General features: G+C 37.1%; 3 protein-coding genes and 1 long non-coding RNA gene across 5 annotated transcripts; 2 read left to right on the top strand and 2 right to left on the bottom strand.

Annotated features, from left to right (window-relative positions):
* The first annotated feature begins 321 nt into the window (after positions 1–321).
* LOC125763951 (eukaryotic translation initiation factor 3 subunit H) lies at positions 322–1832 on the top strand. Its single transcript, XM_049427694.1, has 2 exons — positions 322–456; positions 674–1832. Exons 1-2 carry the CDS (start codon positions 382–384, stop codon positions 1601–1603), a joined length of 1005 nt encoding a protein of 334 aa, XP_049283651.1. The 5' UTR covers positions 322–381; the 3' UTR covers positions 1604–1832.
* A 227-nt stretch (positions 1833–2059) lies between these two features.
* On the bottom strand, positions 2060–3430 carry LOC125763994 (ankyrin repeat domain-containing protein 39). Its single transcript, XM_049427745.1, has 3 exons — positions 2908–3430; positions 2628–2831; positions 2060–2552 (listed from the first exon to the last, which is right to left on the bottom strand). Exons 1-3 carry the CDS (start codon positions 3026–3028, stop codon positions 2311–2313), a joined length of 567 nt encoding a protein of 188 aa, XP_049283702.1. The 5' UTR covers positions 3029–3430; the 3' UTR covers positions 2060–2310.
* LOC125764002 (uncharacterized) lies at positions 3408–10785 on the bottom strand. 2 transcript variants are annotated; one of them, XM_049427762.1, is made up of 5 exons: positions 10710–10785; positions 9831–10037; positions 4080–4172; positions 3874–3977; positions 3408–3671 (listed from the first exon to the last, which is right to left on the bottom strand). In XM_049427762.1, the coding sequence occupies exons 3-5, from the start codon at positions 4159–4161 to the stop codon at positions 3459–3461; spliced, it is 399 nt and encodes a 132-aa protein (XP_049283719.1). In that variant the 5' UTR covers positions 4162–4172; positions 9831–10037; positions 10710–10785; the 3' UTR covers positions 3408–3458. The 2 variants fall into 2 exon arrangements, with proteins under 2 accessions (XP_049283719.1, XP_049283720.1); XM_049427763.1 differs by having other exon boundaries at positions 10439–10752.
* Positions 10786–11765: 980 nt separating this feature from the next.
* Positions 11766–18557, top strand: LOC125764015 (uncharacterized). The gene is made up of 3 exons (XR_007418428.1): positions 11766–13643; positions 15986–18134; positions 18325–18557. It is a non-coding gene; the product is annotated as an uncharacterized LOC125764015 (long non-coding RNA).
* The last annotated feature ends 3994 nt before the right edge of the window (positions 18558–22551 follow it).

Genomic DNA, 22551 nt, shown 5'->3' with positions numbered 1-22551 from the left:
TTTGTATTTCTGGCAATTGAAATTCGGCAAAAGCAAGTGAACGATAGTTTACATGAACTGTGGTAATCGAGATGAAGTCATTCGAAATCCTTCTATGGTCACAGTGCACATCATAAACAATTACTGTACTGTGTTAGTGAAAACAAAATTAAGTAATTTAAAAAAGCTCTTAGTCGTGTCTAGACTTCGGGTTGAACGACTAATTTGAATTTAATGAAGCTGTGGCTTATGCAAAAATTACGCTGGGCGAAAATCGCTGTGGCTTTCGAGCAGATCGAGCACTTACTGGGCGAAAACTGCTCGAAAAATTCTCTGCTTTCAGAAGTGACAGCTGTCATTCCCTACACTGCTTCGCTGCTTCTTCTTCTCAAACTCGCAAAGATGGCAAGTCGTGGAAATCGTGCTCGTTCGCAACCCATCGATAATACCATTTCCCACGTCCAGTGCGATGGCCTGGTATGTATATTTTAGTGTTTCTATTGTTACTTTACTCTACGAAAATAGTGGAAATGTCCTGGGTGCGCCGGGACGTCTTGAAACATGCTCCTCGTGTATCGCAAGAAAGCCGCCCTGCGTGGCTGTGCGTTTGCATGTGTGTGCGCGTGTGTGTGTCAACGATGATGATGCTGGTGCAATATTTTCATGCTCTGTGTTTCGATTTTGCTCCTTTCAGGCGGCGATGAAAATGGTAAAACATTGCCATGAAGAATCGCTGAATAATATGGAAGTGGCCCAAGGTGCACTGCTCGGGTTGGTAGTTGATGATCGGTTAGAAATTACCAACTGCTTCCCGTTCCCCAAGTCGGACGAGACGATCGACGAGGAAGAGTACCAGCTGACGATGATGCGCCGTTTGCGGCGCGTGAATGTGGACCACTTTCATGTCGGTTGGTACCAGAGCGCGGACGTGGGTAACTTCCTGTCCAGCACACTGCTGGAGTCGCAGTACCATTATCAGACAAGCATCGAGGAGTCGGTGGTTTTGATTTACGATACGCAGAAGTCGGCCCGTGGCTTCCTAACGCTCAAAGCGTACCGCCTGACACCGCAGGCCATCGCGATGTACAAGGAGCGCGATTTTACGCCGGAAGCGCTGCGTAATCTGAAGGTCGGTTACGAGAACCTGTTCATCGAGATCCCGATTGTGATCAAGAACTCGGCACTGTGCAACATCATGATGTCCGAGCTGACGGAGATGGTGCCGGAAGAGGAGGGCACACACTTCCTCGATCTTGGCACTGCGTCCGTACTGGAGAATCATCTCCGGTGCATGATGGATCGGGTGGATGAGTTGAATCACGAAGCGACTAAGTTCAACAAATATCAACAGGCAGCCATCCGGCAGGAGCAGGAGAAGCATCGAATGTTGGCCAAGCATGCGCAGGAAAATGCGGCCCGCATTGCGAAGGGTGAACAGGCCGTACCGGAGGAGGAAGTGAACAAACTATTCCGCCCGATTCCGGTCCCGACCCGGCTGAATCCGATGATCGTATCGGGACAGATCAACACGTACGCGCAGCACATTTCTCAGTTCTGTTCACAATCGCTGGCTAAGCTGTACATGACGCAAGCACTGCAGAATGCCAAGGAGAACAAGCAGTAGAGAAATTCGATCGGATTTGTATTTGAAAGAGAAAAGAATCCATTAAACATTTAACGCCAACTAGCCATCGTGCGAACGTTCCAAACGGTTGAGAGAAGGCGAAGTGGAAGGAGATTACATTGACGGGAAGGTGAAGGATCACGAAAAAAGGTGTTTATTCTAATATACGAAAATGAACCAGCCTTTTGTGGTGAAACTACGCTGCAGAAGTGTCTGGGACAGACCAAAATTGGATCGTTGTGAAGTTTGTTAAACATTCGAAAACTGGGTGTCGATTGACGGCTTGGACTCTTTTGATGTACATAAGCAGATAATTAAGGCTTTGAAACCGCGCGGCCATCCTGGCTCATACTGACGTCCTGTTTGGGGCAAAATTTTTACATGACCTGTTTGGTGTTAAACCATAATTGATAAGGCGACTGCAGTGCATAGCCGTCCAACACATAACTAGGTAAGTAGGTTAAAGAATATCTTTTATTTTAACATTTCTAATACACGGTTTACTCCCTAAAAATTTGTGGGTAAAAGGTAATCATCCTTGTGCAGCACACGCAAAACATAAATAAGCGCTAGAAACAGAAACATTTTATAATGGGTTTTTTAAAGTAGTGCACCTTTAGCAAGCAAGTTTCGGGAAGACAAAGGTGTATTGCAGCGATTGAATTATAAAACAAAAGTGATTTATACACCATGTACCGGGTCGTGTGCTACCCGTTCAATAAGCTTCTTAGTTGGTCCGAATCGTTGTGAGTTTGTCGCACGAGATCGATCGGTTTCTGGTTCCGTACGTCCTGTATATGGCATAGGGCAGGATTTAAGCGGACAAGCAACTGGCAACACTGCAAATGACCGCCTTCAGCCGCACGGTGCAAAGCTGTTCTGCCATCGTTATCTCTGTGCGTCACGTTTGTGTTGTTTGCTATCAGTAGCTGCAGGATTTTGTAGTGTCCTGTATCCGGAGAGGAAAAAAGTTTTTTAGCAAATGGATGACGGAAAACTTTCGATGCTAGCGAAGCAATTTTACCCATCATTGCAGCTCGTTGCAGTGCTGTAACGCCACCGTTCGTTACTTCGTCTACTCCTAGTCCTCGTGCTAAGAGTAAATGGCAAGCCTCGACATGCCCGTTACGTGCTGCATAGTGTAGTGCAGTATAACCGCAGCTGTCCCGATCGTAAAGATGTCCTTTGGTAATAAGCGTTTCTAAGCGGTCAATTTCGTTACTCATCGCTAGAAATATAAAATGATATATGTGCTGTTTCTTTATAAACTGAGTGCAATCAATTTAATCATTTTGCTATCGTACCCGCACTCCATATGCCTCGGTCAAAATCCAGCTCACTCAGTGACTGTGTCGCGACGACACCTTTCGATGAACATTTCGTATGATCATGGTTATCACGATCCTTACAGGGCTTTTCGGTCATTGCCGCAGAGCGAAGCGTTAAGCTTTAATCAATGATGTAAAGCGAATGATCAAGAAGGCCGAGAATGATACACGCAAAGCAGGCACCCAATCATGGTCCATAGGAGTGATGCTAACAAACCGCTCGAGTTGTGGTTTACCGGAAACTATTAGCGCATTATCGGGGATGAGCGTGCGGGAAGAAAAATTGCAAAACGGCCGCCTTTCTTCACAATATGCCTAGACTAAACGCAGTGCTGATTTTGTGCTTTGCTTCCCAACCGGACGAAATATTTGTTTGTTTGGATTGGTACTTTGCGTGACGTTTCTGCGGCTGTCACCTTGACAGCTTTCCACCAGTTTGTTGTCGTTCATTCGAATATAAATGAAAAAACCGTTACTACCCGTACGAATCTTAATATTTGGTACATTTGCTATGACCGCCAGAACATTTACTCCGGTAGGTCGATTTTGCTGCTCCCTCCGTTAAAGTTGCCACCCTCTCGACCACTGTTGGCCAGATTGTCTCGCTCAATCACAGCCGAAGATGTTTCGCTGAGGTACGGTTCGGGATCGCTGAACTCTTTCCGCATTGTCCACATGTACTCGTTGTAATCTTGCTTCACTGCTGTCGACGAGGAGGCTACTACGCGATACCCGAGTACCTACAAGGAAAAGGGAGAATGATTGTCATATTTTAGTACTATCAAGAAGAATGCATTTGTTGATCATATCGAGCAGAGTAGTTGTTTAATGTCTAACAATGTTCCATTTGCTATCATCCTTTAAGATCACTTGAATTTGACCACGAAATTGAGTAGTAAATAATCCACACATTTGCATATCGACCGAGCAGTCTTTACCTACCTCCAGTGCCGTCAGCATTACGCACGGATGCTGCAAATAGACGACAGTGGACTCATCGCTGTAACCTCCGCATGGGAAACGGTTAAGCTGTTCAATGTCTGCCGCTATGAATAGGATGAAGAGATAATGAGAGAGAGAGAGAGAGAGAGAGTGATTAGCAATTGATAGAAGCAATAAAACACAATAAAATGGCTATAATTTATTACCTTTTAAGCCAGAGACTAGCACGCGAAATGGATGCTTGTGACCGTAGGACGCAAGATTACCGCGGATGAGAATGTATGGCATTGAGAATTGATCTAACAAGAAAGACGAAAAAGAGAAAAGAGTATTGATATTGAGATCCAAGGATTTGATGATAGATCAAAAGATATCGAAATACAAACTATTAATTCGAATAATGTCGCTGTGTACTCCATAAAGAAATGCTTTTGCGTTATATATTATTCAATGTATATCCTGAAAAGATAGTTGGCAAGTTACCATGCCCCAAAGTTTCTGTAACATGGTTAAATACATTTCTTATTCTCTGTTAATTTTTGTTTTGTTTTTTTACGGAATCGTCTAACAATCGTAGAATTTCAACGCAATTAAACATACAAGAAGGAACAGATGTTGTGTTGAGCAAACTAAGACCCGACGCTGTACAAATAATGTTCAGTAGTGTGTGAAATGTTGCACCAAGAATTGTTTACTTAACCTTGCACTACGCTCTGGAACGACGTGATCAACGCCATCTAATACCATTGGTGTGAGATCTAAACAGAATGTGCTTAATGTGCTAAACAAATCATCTAAAAAATTTCACTCAATCCACCAACAACCAGTACTGTAAAGGTACATCGGTGTACTCTTGTTTATTGAATGGAACCTTGGGAATCAAACTATTGTCGGCGCGAACGTAATCGATCCGGAGATGCATGCAGTCGTTGTGCATGTGAACGTGTTTATGGGGTCTATTTAATTTTCTGTTAAAAAGATATGATTATTTTTTATTTTTAATCTCAATTACAACAATGATTTGCTGTTAAACTATTGATGCTGATGAATATTTATCTGATTTCTTTTTTAGTTGTCTTGTACTAAATGAACTAAATATTTGAATGACAGCAATAATTTGCTAAACTGATAGCGGGAATATGTCAATATAAACGCCTAAAGATATGCAATACAGGTGTCAAAGTGGTCTTCTTATGGCTCTTTGGAACGTTTATCTTTTTTATAGATATACTTCTTAACACTAGTACATCACAATAAGCAAACATAAACAATAGTTCACCTTCTTTGCAAAAAAAAAACACACGATCCATTTCTTCTTTCTTTGCTTTCGATTATATGCAAATGAACAGCACACGAAAGATAGAATCTAATTTGGATTGAATACGCACCCATCCTGGACACATTCCAGACGGTAATTATTCGCAATGTTTACGAACCGGCATGGTCCAGCATGGCCACTCTTTCCCGCTCCTCGCCTGTAATAAACGCGGCCCTCGGCATCTTTCCACCTCGGTGCACACATTTTTCACTCACAGTAGATGAATTCATTAGCGATGATTATATTGCGTTGTTTTTGGTTGTGTTTCGAAACCACCAAAAGAAAGGCATTAAATGAATGCATCACTACACGAACGAAACACAAAAGAGTCATTACTATCCACAACAATGGGGGTTGTTGGTTTTTCTTGTGTTTTTTTTTTTTGGGGGGGGGGGGGGGCATCATCAAAGGTCGAACGGCGGGTGTGGTAGGTTTTTGTTTATCTTAAGTAAGGGAGGAAAAGCACACTTGGGCAGCTTCTTCACTTTCATTCATTCGGTGTGATTGTTTCCTTGTTTTTTCTCTCCAACAAGGCAGGAAGATGAGCAAGAGTCTCGCATCAGTAATGGGTAACGGGTAAAAGGGAAAATTCAAATCAAATTTGCAAATCTTAAAACCACCACGTTACCAAAACTGTGTTTACAATTTTAGTATCTTACCACTGAAAAAAACAAACTATTCGGCACATTTGAACCACGTTTACCTCCCTTTAATCTTTCATCTATGTTTCGCAAAGTAAAACCTTCCGGCGCTGGATGAAGTGTTCCGGTTACATGGTTCCGGTATTTGTCGTGATGGGAAGCGACCACCGAAAGTGAAAATAATTTGAAGCTCCGTAACAAATCCGTGAAAAATAGCGAAACCAACTCTCTCAGTCTACGAGAGTTGAAGCCAAACAAATATTAATTACACATATCCGGCAGAGAGAGAGGGCGAAAGAAAACTACCGCATTAAATAAAATAATTTAAGACTGAAATGGATTTGGTGTTAATGTTCGTACTGATTGATCTTTAAATGTTTTTTTTTTAATTATGTAATGTTTCGTTGTAATTTATCGTGTAAAATATTAAATAGTTATTTCAAAACTCATCTTTACAAAATAAGGCGAAATTTTTTTGGGCCTTTGAATTAAAACGTTCAAAATTATACAAATACCTAATTTTGTTAAAAATTTTGTAATAATAAATTAGGAGTTAACAACCTTTGAGCTCACATTAGTAAACGATCGCAGAAAAATCTAAACAGTAGTGATCGAGTGTGTAAATCGTAAACCATACTTCTTTGTAACAATACCATGATTGTTCTGACACTCTCATAAAAACCCCTCAATTAATTAAACAAAAAGAAACATTTTGTAATTCAATGCTAGATGTGGTTGGAATTCATAAAATGCTGCTACAGCAGAAAACTGACCACGGCACTGTGACGGTTTTATGAGCCATGGAATAAAAATATAAAACCGAGCAGATATACGATCCATGAAGAGAGTCAATCGACATGAAAGAATGTAACAGTAGGTAAATATTTACATTTCCCACAATTCTACCAACGCCCTGACCTTGACATTGTGCTGGAATTTTCCTTCTTATTTCCTTCGTGTGTGTTTTTTTTTAATTTGTTAAGAATTGTTAGAAAGAGAGAAGCTTTTTCTCAATAGATAAACACAAACGTATCAATAAGAAACGCGCAACCACTTGTTGTTTGACGTCGAATGGGAAATTCTTCTTTTTTTGTTGTTATTTTCAATGCACGTGTTTGTTTTCCCATTGCCGACAGGTGAAAATGGGCCCTTTTTAAATATTTCACTAGCCCGCGCACGGTAGAAGGGGGCAGAATCGATGTTGCATTCCTGGTACGAAGAGAACAGGTCATAGTAACGACAAAACGCAGGGTTTGTCACTAGGGTTAGAACGAAAGGTCGATAAAAGGGGGTGAGTTGGCCAACAAATGCAACCACGGGGTTTGAGTCGCAATCGTCAAGGAAACGTGCCATTAGCAACAGTTGTAAACTAATGCCGAAGGAAGGCTATCACTAAACCCAGGGTTCGAGAAGCGGGCGATAAAAAGGGTAATTTTAAATAAATTTTATTTGTTTTTTTTGGTTTGGTAAGTCTTTGTTCTGAATTAAGTGCAAGTTCTGAATCGGGTGTTATAAATCTTAAAACATGTTTTCCCAATTACTATATTTGAGAGTTAGGAGAAGAATTTACTAAAGAACATAGTAAAAATAACTATTTTTCATACATCTGGAGGATAAATCAAAATCACTAATATCCAGTTTCATCATAAAAAAGGGTAAATCCAATCATTATAATTATTCGATTCAATTTTTATCGTTATTTTATGCAATCAATATTTATAGCAAAAGCACGATTGTTAGAGTGAACGGGTTGGATTGTTTCCAATTTTTGATTGGCACTAGAAACGTACGATTAGCCATTTATTAGCGTATAAAGATTAGCCATTTATCCTCATCCTTTTAGCTTTGCGAAAATATTTTTTTTCGCATATTTCATTCATTTCTTTTAACGGTCCGTTTAAGTTATGTATATGGTTCTGATTATATTGGAGCGCAGTACCAAAAAGTCCAAGTTTTGTCACTTGTCTTGCGCTACAATATGATAACATGCTAAGGTTTCGTATAAAATGAACCGTCTGCAAATACACTATTGTTGGTAAATTCGGTCACCGAAATATTCAAGCATAAGGAATGGAAGTTCAAGACGGCCATCACGGTTGTCAAAGCCAAATAGGAATAAGAACTAACTGAATGTGTCCACTTTCATACAATATCGCTTCATTTCTGTTCTGGTTCTAGTCGTTTCATGAACATTTTTTTTAAGAGTTGATTATCAACTCCTGGAGTTCTCGAAGTATCATACAGCTGTATCTTTCTACAACAATTTATTTACAGATTGTTGAGCACTCTACCATGTGGAAGTTATGCGTCTCAATAAAAATTCGGCTAAAGTCTGAAACAAGACCCTCCCCCCCCCACTCACGGGCACTCATTTGAGTGACTTTTTTTCGTGCAGGGTGGCTCGCAATCGGTTGCGTGTTTTTTTAATTATGTTTCGAGACACAGACACCTGAGGGCATGGCCGACGAAGAAGAAAATGTAGCCATTGGTGCCATCTATCGACCACAGGTTAAAGATTGGCGATCCGTTGGATACCGACCGAGTTATAGGCAAAATTTGGTTCAAAACTGAGCCTTAGTAAATTTTCATTTTTTTGATTTTTTTTATTTTTTTATAATTTTTTACTATTTTTTTTTGCTTAAAACATTATTTGAATGAAAAGAAACTTATTGCAACCAATTGGCATTAAAATAAAACAATTTAATTTTTTTTTGCAAAATTTCCCAAAAAAATCGTAAGGGGTACCCCTTATGAAATTTTCGAGTTGAAAATTTTTTTTAAAATTTTTTCTGATTTTTTATTCTTTTTTTAATTTAAAGCACTATTTAAGTGAAAAGAAACTAATTGCAACAAATTCCCATTAAAATATATCACATTCAAAAATTTTGCTACATTGCTCCAAAATGAGGAAAATTTTACATTTTCTCAAACAGGGTAAGGAACTTGGTTCCTCGAATAACTTCCGGCACAGAGATCTGAGGGCATGGCCGTCCAAAAAGAAAATGTAGCCATTGGTGCCATCTATCGATCACAGGTCAAAGATTGGCGATCCGTTGGATACCGCCCGAGTTATGGAGCAAAGTGGGGCCAAAAATGAAGAAAATTGCACCAAATACCCGAAAAACTGCAACAGTTGCTTTCGCGAATAGCTCCGGCCACAGACATGGTAGCGATTAGTAGTGCGTGGACGAAATGTAGGCACAAGTGCCTTCTAGCCATATTAGAAGAAAGATTGGCGATTCGTTGGATACCGCCTGAGTTATGGGGCAAAGTGGGGCCAAAAATGAGAAAAATTTTACGGTTTCACAAACAGAGTATCGAACTTGGTTCCTCGATGAATAAATCACTTTTAACTATGCGAAAACCTCCTTACAATTTAATAGTAATTGTAAAAAAAATCAAATTCAGGCCACATTGCATAGTCTCCGAACCACCCTGTACGAAAAATTGATACGCAGATGAGTGACCGTGAGTGGGGGGGGGTCGTGTTTCAGACTTTAGCCAAAAAATCAAATTCAGGCCACATTGCATAGTCTCCGAACCACCCTGTACGAAAAATTGACACGCAGATGAGTGACCGTGAGTGAGGGGGTCTTGTTTCAGACTTTAGCCAAAAATTCTTGTATAATATTAAATTCTGACATTCTCCTATTCTAAAACCACATTGCTAACCCCTGAACCTAGAACAAAACGTCACGAAAGTGGACCGAAACAGCCGAAAACACTTTCCCATAAGCAAATGGAAAAAGGTGTTCACCCTTCTACGTGCCCCTTGATTGATCGGTCGGTGATTTTGCTGTTCTAGGTAATGAGTTTTGGAGCATTTAGGCGTTCCCTGAATCCGGAAGAAGGTTTTCCGCCCTACCGGGCCTAGGGAAGTTAGCAATTACGCACTTTCAAAAGAAACCGTTCCGGCTTTGATCCGGCCGTTTTTCCGTTTCTAAGCAGGTTCTTTTTTTTCTTCCTTTTTGTCTACCCATACTATCCTTTTTTCTTACTTGATTTGTCCTTGAATGTTATGGATGTGTGTTCTGGCCGGGAGCTGCTGCTTCTGTAGTGCTGCACGTTGGCTTTCTTTCCCGCTTGGGTTCCGGGCGCGCACACAGTTTCTTTCAACTTCACTCTGATAAGAAGCACTTGAGGCAGGGTTTTCGAAAGGCCCCCTGATACTGCTTTATGTCACCGTACTTGGCATGAGCATGATGCTGTTTTTTAGAAAGAGGTAACAAAAAAACAAGACAAATGGATAAAGACACCACGGGCGCCAAAAGTTCTGCCAAACACACTACTGTGAGCACACGGTGCAATGTCTTCGATCGATGCGTAGGTGGCACCACCGGGGTGTTTGAGTGCTTTTTGTCCACCTTCTTTTAGTTTGGCAAGTACCACTTTTGGGCAATTTTTTAACTCTTTTTTTGTTGCTTGGAATGTCCCTGACTTGTGTGTGTGTGTGTGTGGGATTGTGGCGCCCTACTTCCTGGCGGCAAACATAGAAACGAGATCAATTACGGGGTCCAGCAAACGGACGGAAGTACATATGCGCGCGCGAAAGAACGAATAAAAAAGGAACCGACGATAAAAAAGCACACACAACAATATTGCCTACCGGAAGGACTTTTTTTTAGTGTTGCCTCTTTTTCGTTTGTGTTCACTTTAATATTTGATTATTTATGACTTGTTTGCCACACCAAAGGGTTTGAGATAAAGGTTATGCAAAACGCACAAACACACACAGGTAGTATAGTACTCGACTCTTTTTTTTCTTTTACTAGTTTGGAGTGCCTAAAAATGGTGTCTTTTTTTTCTATGCCTCAAACGCGTGTGATTGAGAACAACGGAAGTAAACCGGACAGAAGCGGGCAACGGAGAAAACGAACCTTACGCGTCGAGATGGCAGGTAAACAACGACTACCCACACGGGCACGCTTGTTCGACAGTCGAAACCGAGGGATGAATTTTCTTCTCTCTTGTTTAGCTAAGAGAGACAAAAGGAGGTCTCTCTCTCTCTCTCTCACTCTTTGACCACCCTTAAAAACCTGTTCGCATCTACTTGTACAAGCCGCGATGATGATCGAAAGCCGCGTGCGCGGCCGAATGATTACGGCATCATCTCTTTTTACACACAATGGGATTGTTGTATGTTTGCTTTTTACGTGGTTAAAAGATTAACGTAAAAGTTTAGAAAAAAGATTTTTTGAACATATAAAAAGTTTATGGTTGATTGTTTGGTAATATTACTTGCCATAATCCCTGTATGAATATTATCTTTATGAATTTAAATTTGAATGTTAGATTGATACTGTTTTCCTCTTGACATTAGACAGCACGTTTTAGTAACGGTGGCAGTTCTTATAAATCCGATCTGACATGTTTTCCCATTGCAAGAACTCAGTCATCGGTCTACAATTAAATAAAGTATACTGAAAGCCAGAAATAACAGATCGTGAACTACGAGTTATTAGTTACACAAAGCAAAAGATGAAGAATTTGAGTAGATATATATAACTAAGCACGTAACACAAATTTGGGCAAAAGAGAATTAAAGCATAATCTGTATCTGTAAGATCCTTACGGAATCATGCGTCTGCTGTATTCTCTCTCTCTTCTTGGCTATAACGACCTTACAGATAACGCCGGCCATTTCTGGCTTACGAAACTTATTTTTACCACGTAGCCGGATAGTCAGTCCTTGCTGTATTGGTGTCCTGCTAAGTCTGCTGTATTATGGTTAGTTTTAAACCTTTATTTTCTCTCTAGTATTGTTAAAACACGTCTTTATACTGAGTTTGCATACAAACTTATGAGCATGGTTATGGCTGAAGTTTTAGGTGATAAGGATATAATAGTTAGCAATACGGCCAGGCCGTTCTTTTTGAATAAAAAAAAGGATATAATAGTTAGATCAACTAAAGACAATTACTACGATTCCAAGGCAATTATTAGACTTTAGGCATTATAGAATGCTTGCTTTATTTGTAAAATAAATAAACATTTCTTGCTTAGCAGCAATGTTAGTTGCGAATAAATTAATCTATTTAAATTATTTCAATTTGACAACTTCTAATTATAAAATCCCTTTGTGCAACGCGTGCGTCCTTCGATGCTGATGTGCGTAACTAAAAGCTTTTCCTTCTCGTTCTTTCTGTTTTATGCAGGAGAGAGCTCCTTCAAAATGCTTTCTCTCTTAACATAACGCTAACCCTCCTTTTCTCGCTTCCATTCATCAACCATTCTCAAAACAAAAAAAACATTTGAAGGTCGTCGCTTGCTTCGTTGCAGGTCTTTGGCTGGTTGGCCCGGTTTCCAGGTTACCCGTTCGCCTGTGCCTGCTGTTATGATGATGTTGGTTTTGTGAGAATGATAAATTGAAAAAAAAGTAATAGTACCACGGAGCGTAAACAAAAGGTGTGGCTTTAAAGCGTTGGGTGGATAAAACGTGCCGGGCAAATACAAAATACTAACACTCCACAGAGACTAATCGGAATCCTCTAATCATGCAGTATTGCTCGCCAGGAATTAAGTACCGTCCCAGGCGTCTTAAAGCGAAAGGATAATCCGTAATGAAGCGTCGTGATTTTGACATGACATGAGAGTGATTTTCAGATGGCAGGGAGCTTATGCTCGCATGATGAAGAACAATCACTAAACACACGCAAAGGTGACGGCATTTCAAGTGTGGATGATGACATCATTTTGTGTTTGAGGAGGTTTTGTTTTCATTTCATTTATGATCTTTCTTGTTCACGGACCTTACTCCATTACACTGCTACAACTGCATTGTATGGAGAGGTCAATCAACTTTGGAGTCGTTCACCACACGTGTCGCGACAATCCATCCGGAACGAATCGATCATCACCGATGCTACTCGGCCCAGAAGAACTGGCTCAGGAACCGGTATTATACATTCATTTCCAGCCGTTCTAACGGTAGCGTCGGATGCATTACATGGTTGTCCATTAATAAATGGGGCGTCGCCCAAGCGGACATTTACTATTATCAGCAATGGAAACCGGTCCATTCCTCCGACGAGGGCATTTTAATGAGCGTTCGATTAGTAGACCGGTAAAAGCGCTCATTCTGACTACCACACGGAAAGCTTTCCGACGGAAAAACTCTAACCAAACAGGCTAATTTGTAATCCCGACACCCACTACCCCGTCACTACATGCTTAGCAACTTTGCGAACGTTTTTGGCAAATTTATAGATTTTTTTTTAAATTTTTTTTATTAGTTTTTTATTCTATTTAAAGCATTATTTCACCAAAACGGTCAGGCCGTTGTATCTGAATAAAAAAAGCATTATTTGAGTGAAACTAAACTTATTTCAATCAATTCGCAGTAAAATAAATCTATATCTATAAAATTCTCGTGTCGCGGTGTTAGTGTGCAAACTCCTCCGAAACGGCTGAACCGATTTGTATGAAATTTTCGATGAACGTTCGTTAGATATGAGAATAGGTTTACCACCTACTTTTCATTTCGCTAGGTGGCCCCTGGCGAATATTATGAGTTCTTTTCTGATTTTCATACGGGAGTTATCAATAGGCATAGCCTATTATATTTTTTTATTATTTTTTATTCTTTTTAATTTAAAGAATTATTTGAGTGAAAAAAAACTTATTTCAAGCAAGTCGCATTAACATATATCACCTTTATAAATTTTGCTATATTGCTTAAAAATGAAGAAAATTTTACATTTTCTCAAACAGGGTATGGAACTTGGTTCCTCGAATAACTTTTGGCACAAACATCTGAGGACATGGCCGTCCAAGAAGAAAATGTAGCCATTGATGCCATCTATCGACCACAGGTTAAAGATTGGCGATTCGTTGAATACCGACAGAGTTATAGGCAAAATTTGGTTCAAAAATGAGCCTTTTGAAATTTTTAAATTTATATAATTTTTGTATATTTTTCTGATTTTTTATTCTTTTTTAAATTTAAAGCATTATTTGAGTGAAAAGAAACTTATTTGAACCAATTGGCATTAAAATAAATCAATTTAATTTTTTTTGCAAAATTTCTCAAAAAAAACCTAAGGGGTAAGCCTTATGAAATTTTCGAGTTGAAAATTTTTTGAAATTTTTTTTCTGATTTTTTATTCTTTATTTAACTTAAAGCATTATTTGAGTGAAAAGAAAGTTATTGCAACAAATTCCCATTAAAATATATGACATTTAAAAATTTTGCTAAATTGCTCAAAAATGAAGAAAATTTTACGTTTTCTCAAACGGGGTATGGAACTTGGTTCCTCGAATAATTTCTGACACAGACATCTGACGGCATGGCCGTCCAAGAAGAAAATGTAGCCATTGGTGTCATCTATCGACCACAGTTTAAAGATTGGCGATCCGTTGGATACCGACCGAGTTATAGGCAAAACTTGGTGCAAAAATGAGGAAAATTTTACATTTTCTCAAACAGGGTATGGAACTTGGGTCCTCGAATAACTTTTGGCACAAACATCTGAGGACATGGCCGTCCAAGAAGAAAATGTAGCCATTGATGCCATCTATCGACCACAGGTTAAAGATTGGCGATCCGTTGAATACCGACAGAGTTATAGGCAAAACTTGGTGCAAAAATGAGCCTTTTGAAATTTTTAAATTTATATAATTTTTTTATTTTTTTCTGATTTTTTATTCTTTTTTTAATTTAAAGCATTATTTGAGTGAAAAGAAACTTATTTGAACCAATTGGCATTAAAATAAATCAATTTAATTTTTTTTGTAAAATTTCTCAAAAAAAACGTAAGGGGTAAGCCTTATGAAATTTTCGAGTTGAAAATTTTTTGAAATTTTTTTTCTGATTTTTTATTCTTTATTTAACTTAAAGCATTATTTGAGTGAAAAGAAAGTTATTGCAACAAATTCCCATTAAAATATATGACATTTAAAAATTTTGCTAAATTGCTCAAAAATGAAGAAAATTTTACGTTTTCTCAAACAGGGTATGGAACTTGGTTCCTCGAATAATTTCTGACACAGACATCTGAGGGCATGGCCGTCCAAGAAGAAAATGTAGCCATTGGTGTCATCTATCGACCACAGTTTAAAGATTGGCGATCCGTTGGATACCGACCGAGTTATAGGCAAAACTTGGTGCAAAAATGAGGAAAATTTTACATTTTCTCAAACAGGGTATGGAACTTGGTTCCTCGAATAACTTTTGGCACAAACATCTGAGGACATGGCCGTCCAAGAAGAAAATGTAGCCATTGATGCCATCTATCGACCACAGGTTAAAGATTGGCGATCCGTTGAATACCGACAGAGTTATAGGCAAAACTTGGTGCAAAAATGAGCCTTTTGAAATTTTTAAATTTATATAATTTTTTTATTTTTTTCTGATTTTTTATTCTTTTTTTAATTTAAAGCATTATTTGAGTGAAAAGAAACTTATTTGAACCAATTGGCATTAAAATAAATCAGTTTAATTTTTTTTGCAAAATTTCTCAAAAAAAAACGTAAGGGGTAAGCCTTATGAAATTTTCGAGTTTTTTTGAAATTTTTTGAAATTTTTTTTCTGATTTTTTATTCTTTATTTAATTTAAAGCATTATTTGAGTGTAAAGAAACTTATTGCATCAAATTCCCATTAAAATATATCACATTTAAAAATTTTGCTAAATTGCTCAAAAATGAGGAAAATTTTACCTTTTTTTTCAAACAGGGTATGGAACTTGGTTCCTCGAATAATTTCTGACACAGACATCTGAGGGCATGGCCGTCCAAGAAGAAAATGTAGCCATTGGTGTCATCTATCGACCACAGTTTAAAGATTGGCGATCCGTTGGATACCGACCGAGTTATAGGCAAAACTTGGTGCAAAAATGAGGAAAATTTTACGTTTTCTCAAACAGGGTATGGAACTTGGTTCCTCGAATAATTTCTGACACAGACATCTGAGGGCATGGCCGTCCAAGAAGAAAATGTAGCCATTGGTGTCATCTATCGACCACAGTTTAAAGATTGGCGATCCGTTGGATACCGACCAAGTTATAGGCAAAACTTGGTGCAAAAATGAGGAAAATTTTACATTTTCTCAAACAGGGTATGGAACTTGGGTCCTCGAATAACTTTTGGCACAAACATCTGAGGACATGGCCGTCCAAGAAGAAAATGTAGCCATTGATGCCATCTATCGACCACAGGTTAAAGATTGGCGATCCGTTGAATACCGACAGAGTTATAGGCAAAATTTGGTTCAAAAATGAGCCTTTTGAAATTTTTAAATTTATATAATTTTTTTAATTTTTTCTGATTTTTTATTCTTTTTTTAATTTAAAGCATTATTTGAGTGTAAAGAAACTTATTTGAACCAATTGGCATTAAAATAAATCAATTTAATTTTTTTTGCAAAATTTCTCAAAAAAAAACGTAAGGGGTAAGCCTTATGAAATTTTCGAGTTGAAAATTTTTTAAATTTTTTTTCTGATTTTTTATTCTTTATTTAACTTAAAGCATTATTTGAGTGAAAAGAAAGTTATTGCAACAAATTCCCATTAAAATATATGACATTTAAAAATTTTGCTAAATTGCTCAAAAATGAAGAAAATTTTACGTTTTCTCAAACAGGGTATGGAACTTGGTTCCTCGAATAATTTCTGACACAGACATCTGAGGGCATGGCCGTCCAAGAAGAAAATGTAGCCATTGGTGTCATCTATCGACCACAGTTTAAAGATTGGCGATCCGTTGGATACCGACCAAGTTATAGGCAAAACTTGGTGCAAAAATGAAGAAAATTTTACATTTTCTCAAACAGGGTATGGAACTTGGTTCCTCGAATAACTTTTGGCACAAACATCTGAGGACATGGCCGTCCAAGAAGAAAATGTAGCCATTGATGCCATCTATCGACCACAGGTTAAAGATTGGCGATCCGTTGGATACCGACCGAGTTATAGGCAAAACTTGGTGCAAAAATGAAGAAAATTTTACATTTTCTCAAACAGGGTATGGAACTTGGTTCCTCGAATAACTTTTGGCACAAACATCTGAGGACATGGCCGTCCAAGAAGAAAATGTAGCCATTGATGCCATCTATCGACCACAGGTTAAAGATTGGCGATCCGTTGAATACCGACAGAGTTATAGGCAAAATTTGGTTCAAAAATGAGCCTTTTGAAATTTTTAAATTTATATAATTTTTTTTATTTTTTTCTGATTTTTTATTCTTTTTTTAAATTTAAAGCATTATTTGAGTGAAAAGAAACTTATTTGAACCAATTGGCATTAAAATAAATCAATTTAATTTTTTTTGCAAAATTTCTCAAAAAAAAACGTAAGGGGTAAGCCTTATGAAATTTTCGAGTTGAAAATTTTTTGAAATTTTTTTTCTGATTTTTTATTCTTTATTTAACTTAAAGCATTATTTGAGTGAAAAGAAAGTTATTGCAACAAATTCCCATTAAAATATATGACATTTAAAAATTTTGCTAAATTGCTCAAAAATGAAGAAAATTTTACGTTTTCTCAAACGGGGTATGGAACTTGGTTCCTCGAATAATTTCTGACACAGACATCTGAGGGCATGGCCGTCCAAGAAGAAAATGTAGCCATTGGTGTCATCTATCGACCACAGTTTAAAGATTGGCGATCCGTTGGATACCGACCGAGTTATAGGCAAAACTTGGTGCAAAAATGAGGAAAATTTTACATTTTCTCAAACAGGGTATGGAACTTGGGTCCTCGAATAACTTTTGGCACAAACATCTGAGGACATGGCCGTCCAAGAAGAAAATGTAGCCATTGATGCCATCTATCGACCACAGGTTAAAGATTGGCGATCCGTTGAATACCGACAGAGTTATAGGCAAAATTTGGTTCAAAAATGAGCCTTTTGAAATTTTTAAATTTATATAATTTTTTTATTTTTTTCTGATTTTTTATTCTTTTTTTAATTTAAAGCATTATTTGAGTGTAAAGAAACTTATTTGAACCAATTGGCATTAAAATAAATCAATTTAATTTTTTTTGCAAAATTTCTCAAAAAAAAACGTAAGGGGTAAGCCTTATGAAATTTTCGAGTTGAAAATTTTTTGAAATTTTTTTTCTGATTTTTTATTCTTTATTTAACTTAAAGCATTATTTGAGTGAAAAGAAAGTTATTGCAATAAATTCCCATTAAAATATATGACATTTAAAAATTTTGCTAAATTGCTCAAAAATGAAGAAAATTTTACGTTTTCTCAAACAGGGTATGGAACTTGGTTCCTCGAATAATTTCTGACACAGACATCTGAGGGCATGGCCGTCCAAGAAGAAAATGTAGCCATTGGTGTCATCTATCGACCACAGGTTAAAGATTGGCGATCCGTTGGATACCGACCGAGTTATAGGCAAAACTTGGTGCAAAAATGAGGAAAATTTTACATTTTCTCAAACAGGGTATGGAACTTGGGTCCTCGAATAACTTTTGGCACAAACATCTGAGGACATGGCCGTCCAAGAAGAAAATGTAGCCATTGATGCCATCTATCGACCACAGGTTAAAGATTGGCGATCCGTTGAATACCGACAGAGTTATAGGCAAAATTTGGTTCAAAAATGAGCCTTTTGAAATTTTTAAATTTATATAATTTTTTTATTTTTTCTGATTTTTTATTCTTTTTTTAATTTAAAGCATTATTTGAGTGTAAAGAAACTTATTTGAACCAATTGGCATTAAAATAAATCAATTTAATTTTTTTGCAAAATTTCTCAAAAAAAAACGTAAGGGGTAAGCCTTATGAAATTTTCGAGTTGAAAATTTTTTGAAATATTTTTTCTGATTTTTTATTCTTTATTTAACTTAAAGCATTATTTGAGTGAAAAGAAAGTTATTGCAACAAATTCCCATTAAAATATATGACATTTAAAAATTTTGCTAAATTGCTCAAAAATGAAGAAAATTTTACGTTTTCTCAAACAGGGTATGGAACTTGGTTCCTCGAATAATTTCTGACACAGACATCTGAGGGCATGGCCGTCCAAGAAGAAAATGTAGCCATTGGTGTCATCTATCGACCACAGGTTAAAGATTGGCGATCCGTTGGATACCGACCGAGTTATAGGCAAAACTTGGTGCAAAAATGAGGAAAATTTTACATTTTCTCAAACAGGGTATGGAACTTGGTTCCTCGAATAACTTTTGGCACAAACATCTGAGGGCATGGCCGTCCAAGAAGAAAATGTAGCCATTGGTGTCATCTATCGACCACAGGTTAAAGATTGGCGATCCGTTGGATACCGACCGAGTTATAGGCAAAACTTGGTGCAAAAATGAAGAAAATTTTACATTTTCTCAAACAGGGTATGGAACTTGGTTCCTCGAATAACTTTTGGCACAAACATCTGAGGACATGGCCGTCCAAGAAGAAAATGTAGCTATTGATGCCATCTATCGACCACAGGTTAAAGATTGGCGATCCGTTGAATACCGACAGAGTTATAGGCAAAATTTGGTTCAAAAATGAGCCTTTTGAAATTTTTAAATTTATATAATTTTTTTATTTTTTTCTGATTTTTTATTCTTTTTTTAATTTAAAGCATTATTTGAGTGAAAAGAAACTTATTTGAACCAATTGGCATTAAAATAAATCAATTTAATTTTTTTGCAAAATTTCTCAAAAAAAACGTAAGGGGTAAGCCTTATGAAATTTTCGAGTTGAAAATTTTTTTTCTGATTTTTTATTCTTTATTTAACTTAAAGCATTATTTGAGTGAAAAGAAACTTTTTGCAACAAATTCCCATTAAAATATATGACATTTAAAAATTTTGCTAAATTGCTCAAAAATGAAGAAAATTTTACGTTTTCTCAAACAGGGTATGGAACTTGGTTCCTCGAATAATTTCTGACACAGACATCTGAGGGCATGGCCGTCCAAGAAGAAAATGTAGCCATTGGTGTCATCTATCGACCACAGGTTAAAGATTGGCGATCCGTTGGATACCGACCGAGTTATAGGCAAAACTTGGTGCAAAAATGAGGAAAATTTTACATTTTTTCAAACAGGGTATGGAACTTGGTTCCTCGAATAACTTTTGGCACAAACATCTGAGGGCATGGCCGTCCAAGAAGAAAATGTAGCCATTGGTGTCATCTATCGACCACAGGTTAAAGATTGGCGATCCGTTGGATACCGACCGAGTTATAGGCAAAACTTGGTGCAAAAATGAAGAAAATTTTACATTTTCTCAAACATGGTATGGAACTTGGTTCCTCGAATAACTTCTGGCACAGACATCTGAGGGCATGGCCGTCCAAGAAGAAAATGTAGCCATTGGTGTCATCTATCGACCACAGGTTAAAGATTGGCGATCCGTTGGATACCGACCGAGTTATAGGCAAAACTTGGTGCAAAAATGAGGAAAATTTTACATTTTCTCAAACAGGGTATGGAACTTGGTTCCTCGAATAACTTTTGGCACAAACATCTGAGGGCATGGCCGTCCAAGAAGAAAATGTAGCCATTGGTGTCATCTATCGACCACAGGTTAAAGATTGGCGATCCGTTGGATACCGACCGAGTTATAGGCAAAACTTGGTGCAAAAATGAAGAAAATTTTACATTTTCTCAAACAGGGTATGGAACTTGTTTCCTCGAATAACTTTTGGCACAAACATCTGAGGACATGGCCGTCCAAGAAGAAAATGTAGCTATTGATGCCATCTATCGACCACAGGTTAAAGATTGGCGATCCGTTGAATACCGACAGCGTTATAGGCAAAATTTGGTTCAAAAATGAGCCTTTTGAAATTTTTAAATTTATATAATTTTTTTATTTTTTTCTGATTTTTTATTCTTTTTTTAATTTAAAGCATTATTTGAGTGAAAAGAAACTTATTTGAACCAATTGGCATTAAAATAAATCAATTTAATTTTTTTTGCAAAATTTCTCAAAAAAAACGTAAGGGGTAAGCCTTATGAAATTTTCGAGTTGAAATTTTTTTTTCTGATTTTTTATTCTTTATTTAACTTAAAGCATTATTTGAGTGAAAAGAAAGTTATTGCAACAAATTCCCATTAAAATATATGACATTTAAAAATTTTGCTAAATTGCTCAAAAATGAAGAAAATTTTACGTTTTCTCAAACGGGGTATGGAACTTGGTTCCTCGAATAATTTCTGACACAGACATCTGAGGGCATGGCCGTCCAAGAAGAAAATGTAGCCATTGGTGTCATCTATCGACCACAGGTTAAAGATTGGCGATCCGTTGGATACCGACCGAGTTATAGGCAAAACTTGGTGCAAAAATGAGGAAAATTTTACATTTTCTCAAACAGGGTATGGAACTTGGTTCCTCGAATAACTTTTGGCACAGACATCTGAGGGCATGGCCGTCCAAGAAGAAAATGTAGCCATTGGTGTCATCTATCGACCACAGGTTAAAGATTGGCGATCCGTTGGATACCGACCGAGTTATAGGCAAAACTTGGTGCAAAAATGAAGAAAATTTTACATTTTCTCAAACAGGGTATGGAACTTGGTTCCTCGAATAACTTTTGGCACAAACATCTGAGGGCATGGCCGTCCAAGAAGAAAATGTAGCCATTGGTGTCATCTATCGACCACAGGTTAAAGATTGGCGATCCGTTGGATACCGACCGAGTTATAGGCAAAACTTGGTGCAAAAATGAAGAAAATTTTACATTTTCTCAAACAGGGTATGGAACTTGGTTCCTCGAATAACTTTTGGCACAGACATCTGAGGGCATGGCCGTCCAAGAAGAAAATGTAGCCATTGGTGTCATCTATCGACCACAGGTTAAAGATTGGCGATCCGTTGGATACCGACCGAGTTATAGGCAAAACTTGGTGCAAAAATGAGGAAAATTTTACATTTTCTCAAACAGGGTATGGAACTTGGGTCCTCGAATAACTTTTGGCACAAACATCTGAGGACATGGCCGTCCAAGAAGAAAATGTAGCCATTGATGCCATCTATCGACCACAGGTTAAAGATTGGCGATCCGTTGAATACCGACCGAGTTATAGGCAAAATTTGGTTCAAAAATGAGCCTTTTGAAATTTTTAAATTTGTATATTTTTTTTATTTTTTTCTGATTTTTTATTCTTTTTTTAATTTATAGCATTATTTGAGTGAAAAGAAACTTATTTGAACCAATTGGCATTAAAATAAATCAATTTAATTTTTTTTGCAAAATTTCTCAAAAAAAAACGTAAGGGGTAAGCCTTATGAAATTTTCGAGTTGAAAATTTTTTGAAATTTTTTTTCTGATTTTTTATTCTTTATTTAACTTAAAGCATTATTTGAGTGAAAAGAAACTTATTGCAACAAATTCCCATTAAAATATATGACATTTAAAAATTTTGCTAAAATTCTCAAAAAAAGCTAAGGCTAAGTTAGGGCAAAGTTAGGTTTGCTGGGTAAGCTAGTCAATATATAAAATTATGTTAAATTTCCCAAAAAAAAGTAAGACCATAGCCTTCGGAAATTTTCAAAAATTTCGAATTTTTTTAATTTTTATATTGGTTTATATTTCTTTTTTATTTAAACCATTATTTGAGTGAAAAGAAATTTATTACGACAAATTTGCATTAAAATAAATCAATTTATAAAATTTTGCTAAATTTCCCAAAAAAAGCTAAGGCCATAGCCTTATTAAATTTTCAAATTTTTAGAAATTTTTTATTTTTTTTTAATTTAAAGCATTATTTGAGTGAAAAGAAAATTACTTCACATCATGACAGATTGATTGATCGAAGA

The sequence above is a fragment of the Anopheles funestus genome, chromosome 2RL, assembly GCF_943734845.2.
Source record: "Anopheles funestus chromosome 2RL, idAnoFuneDA-416_04, whole genome shotgun sequence".
In the NCBI taxonomy this organism is placed as follows: Eukaryota; Metazoa; Arthropoda; class Insecta; order Diptera; family Culicidae; genus Anopheles; species Anopheles funestus.
This window is presented reverse-complemented; position numbering and strand designations above follow the sequence as displayed.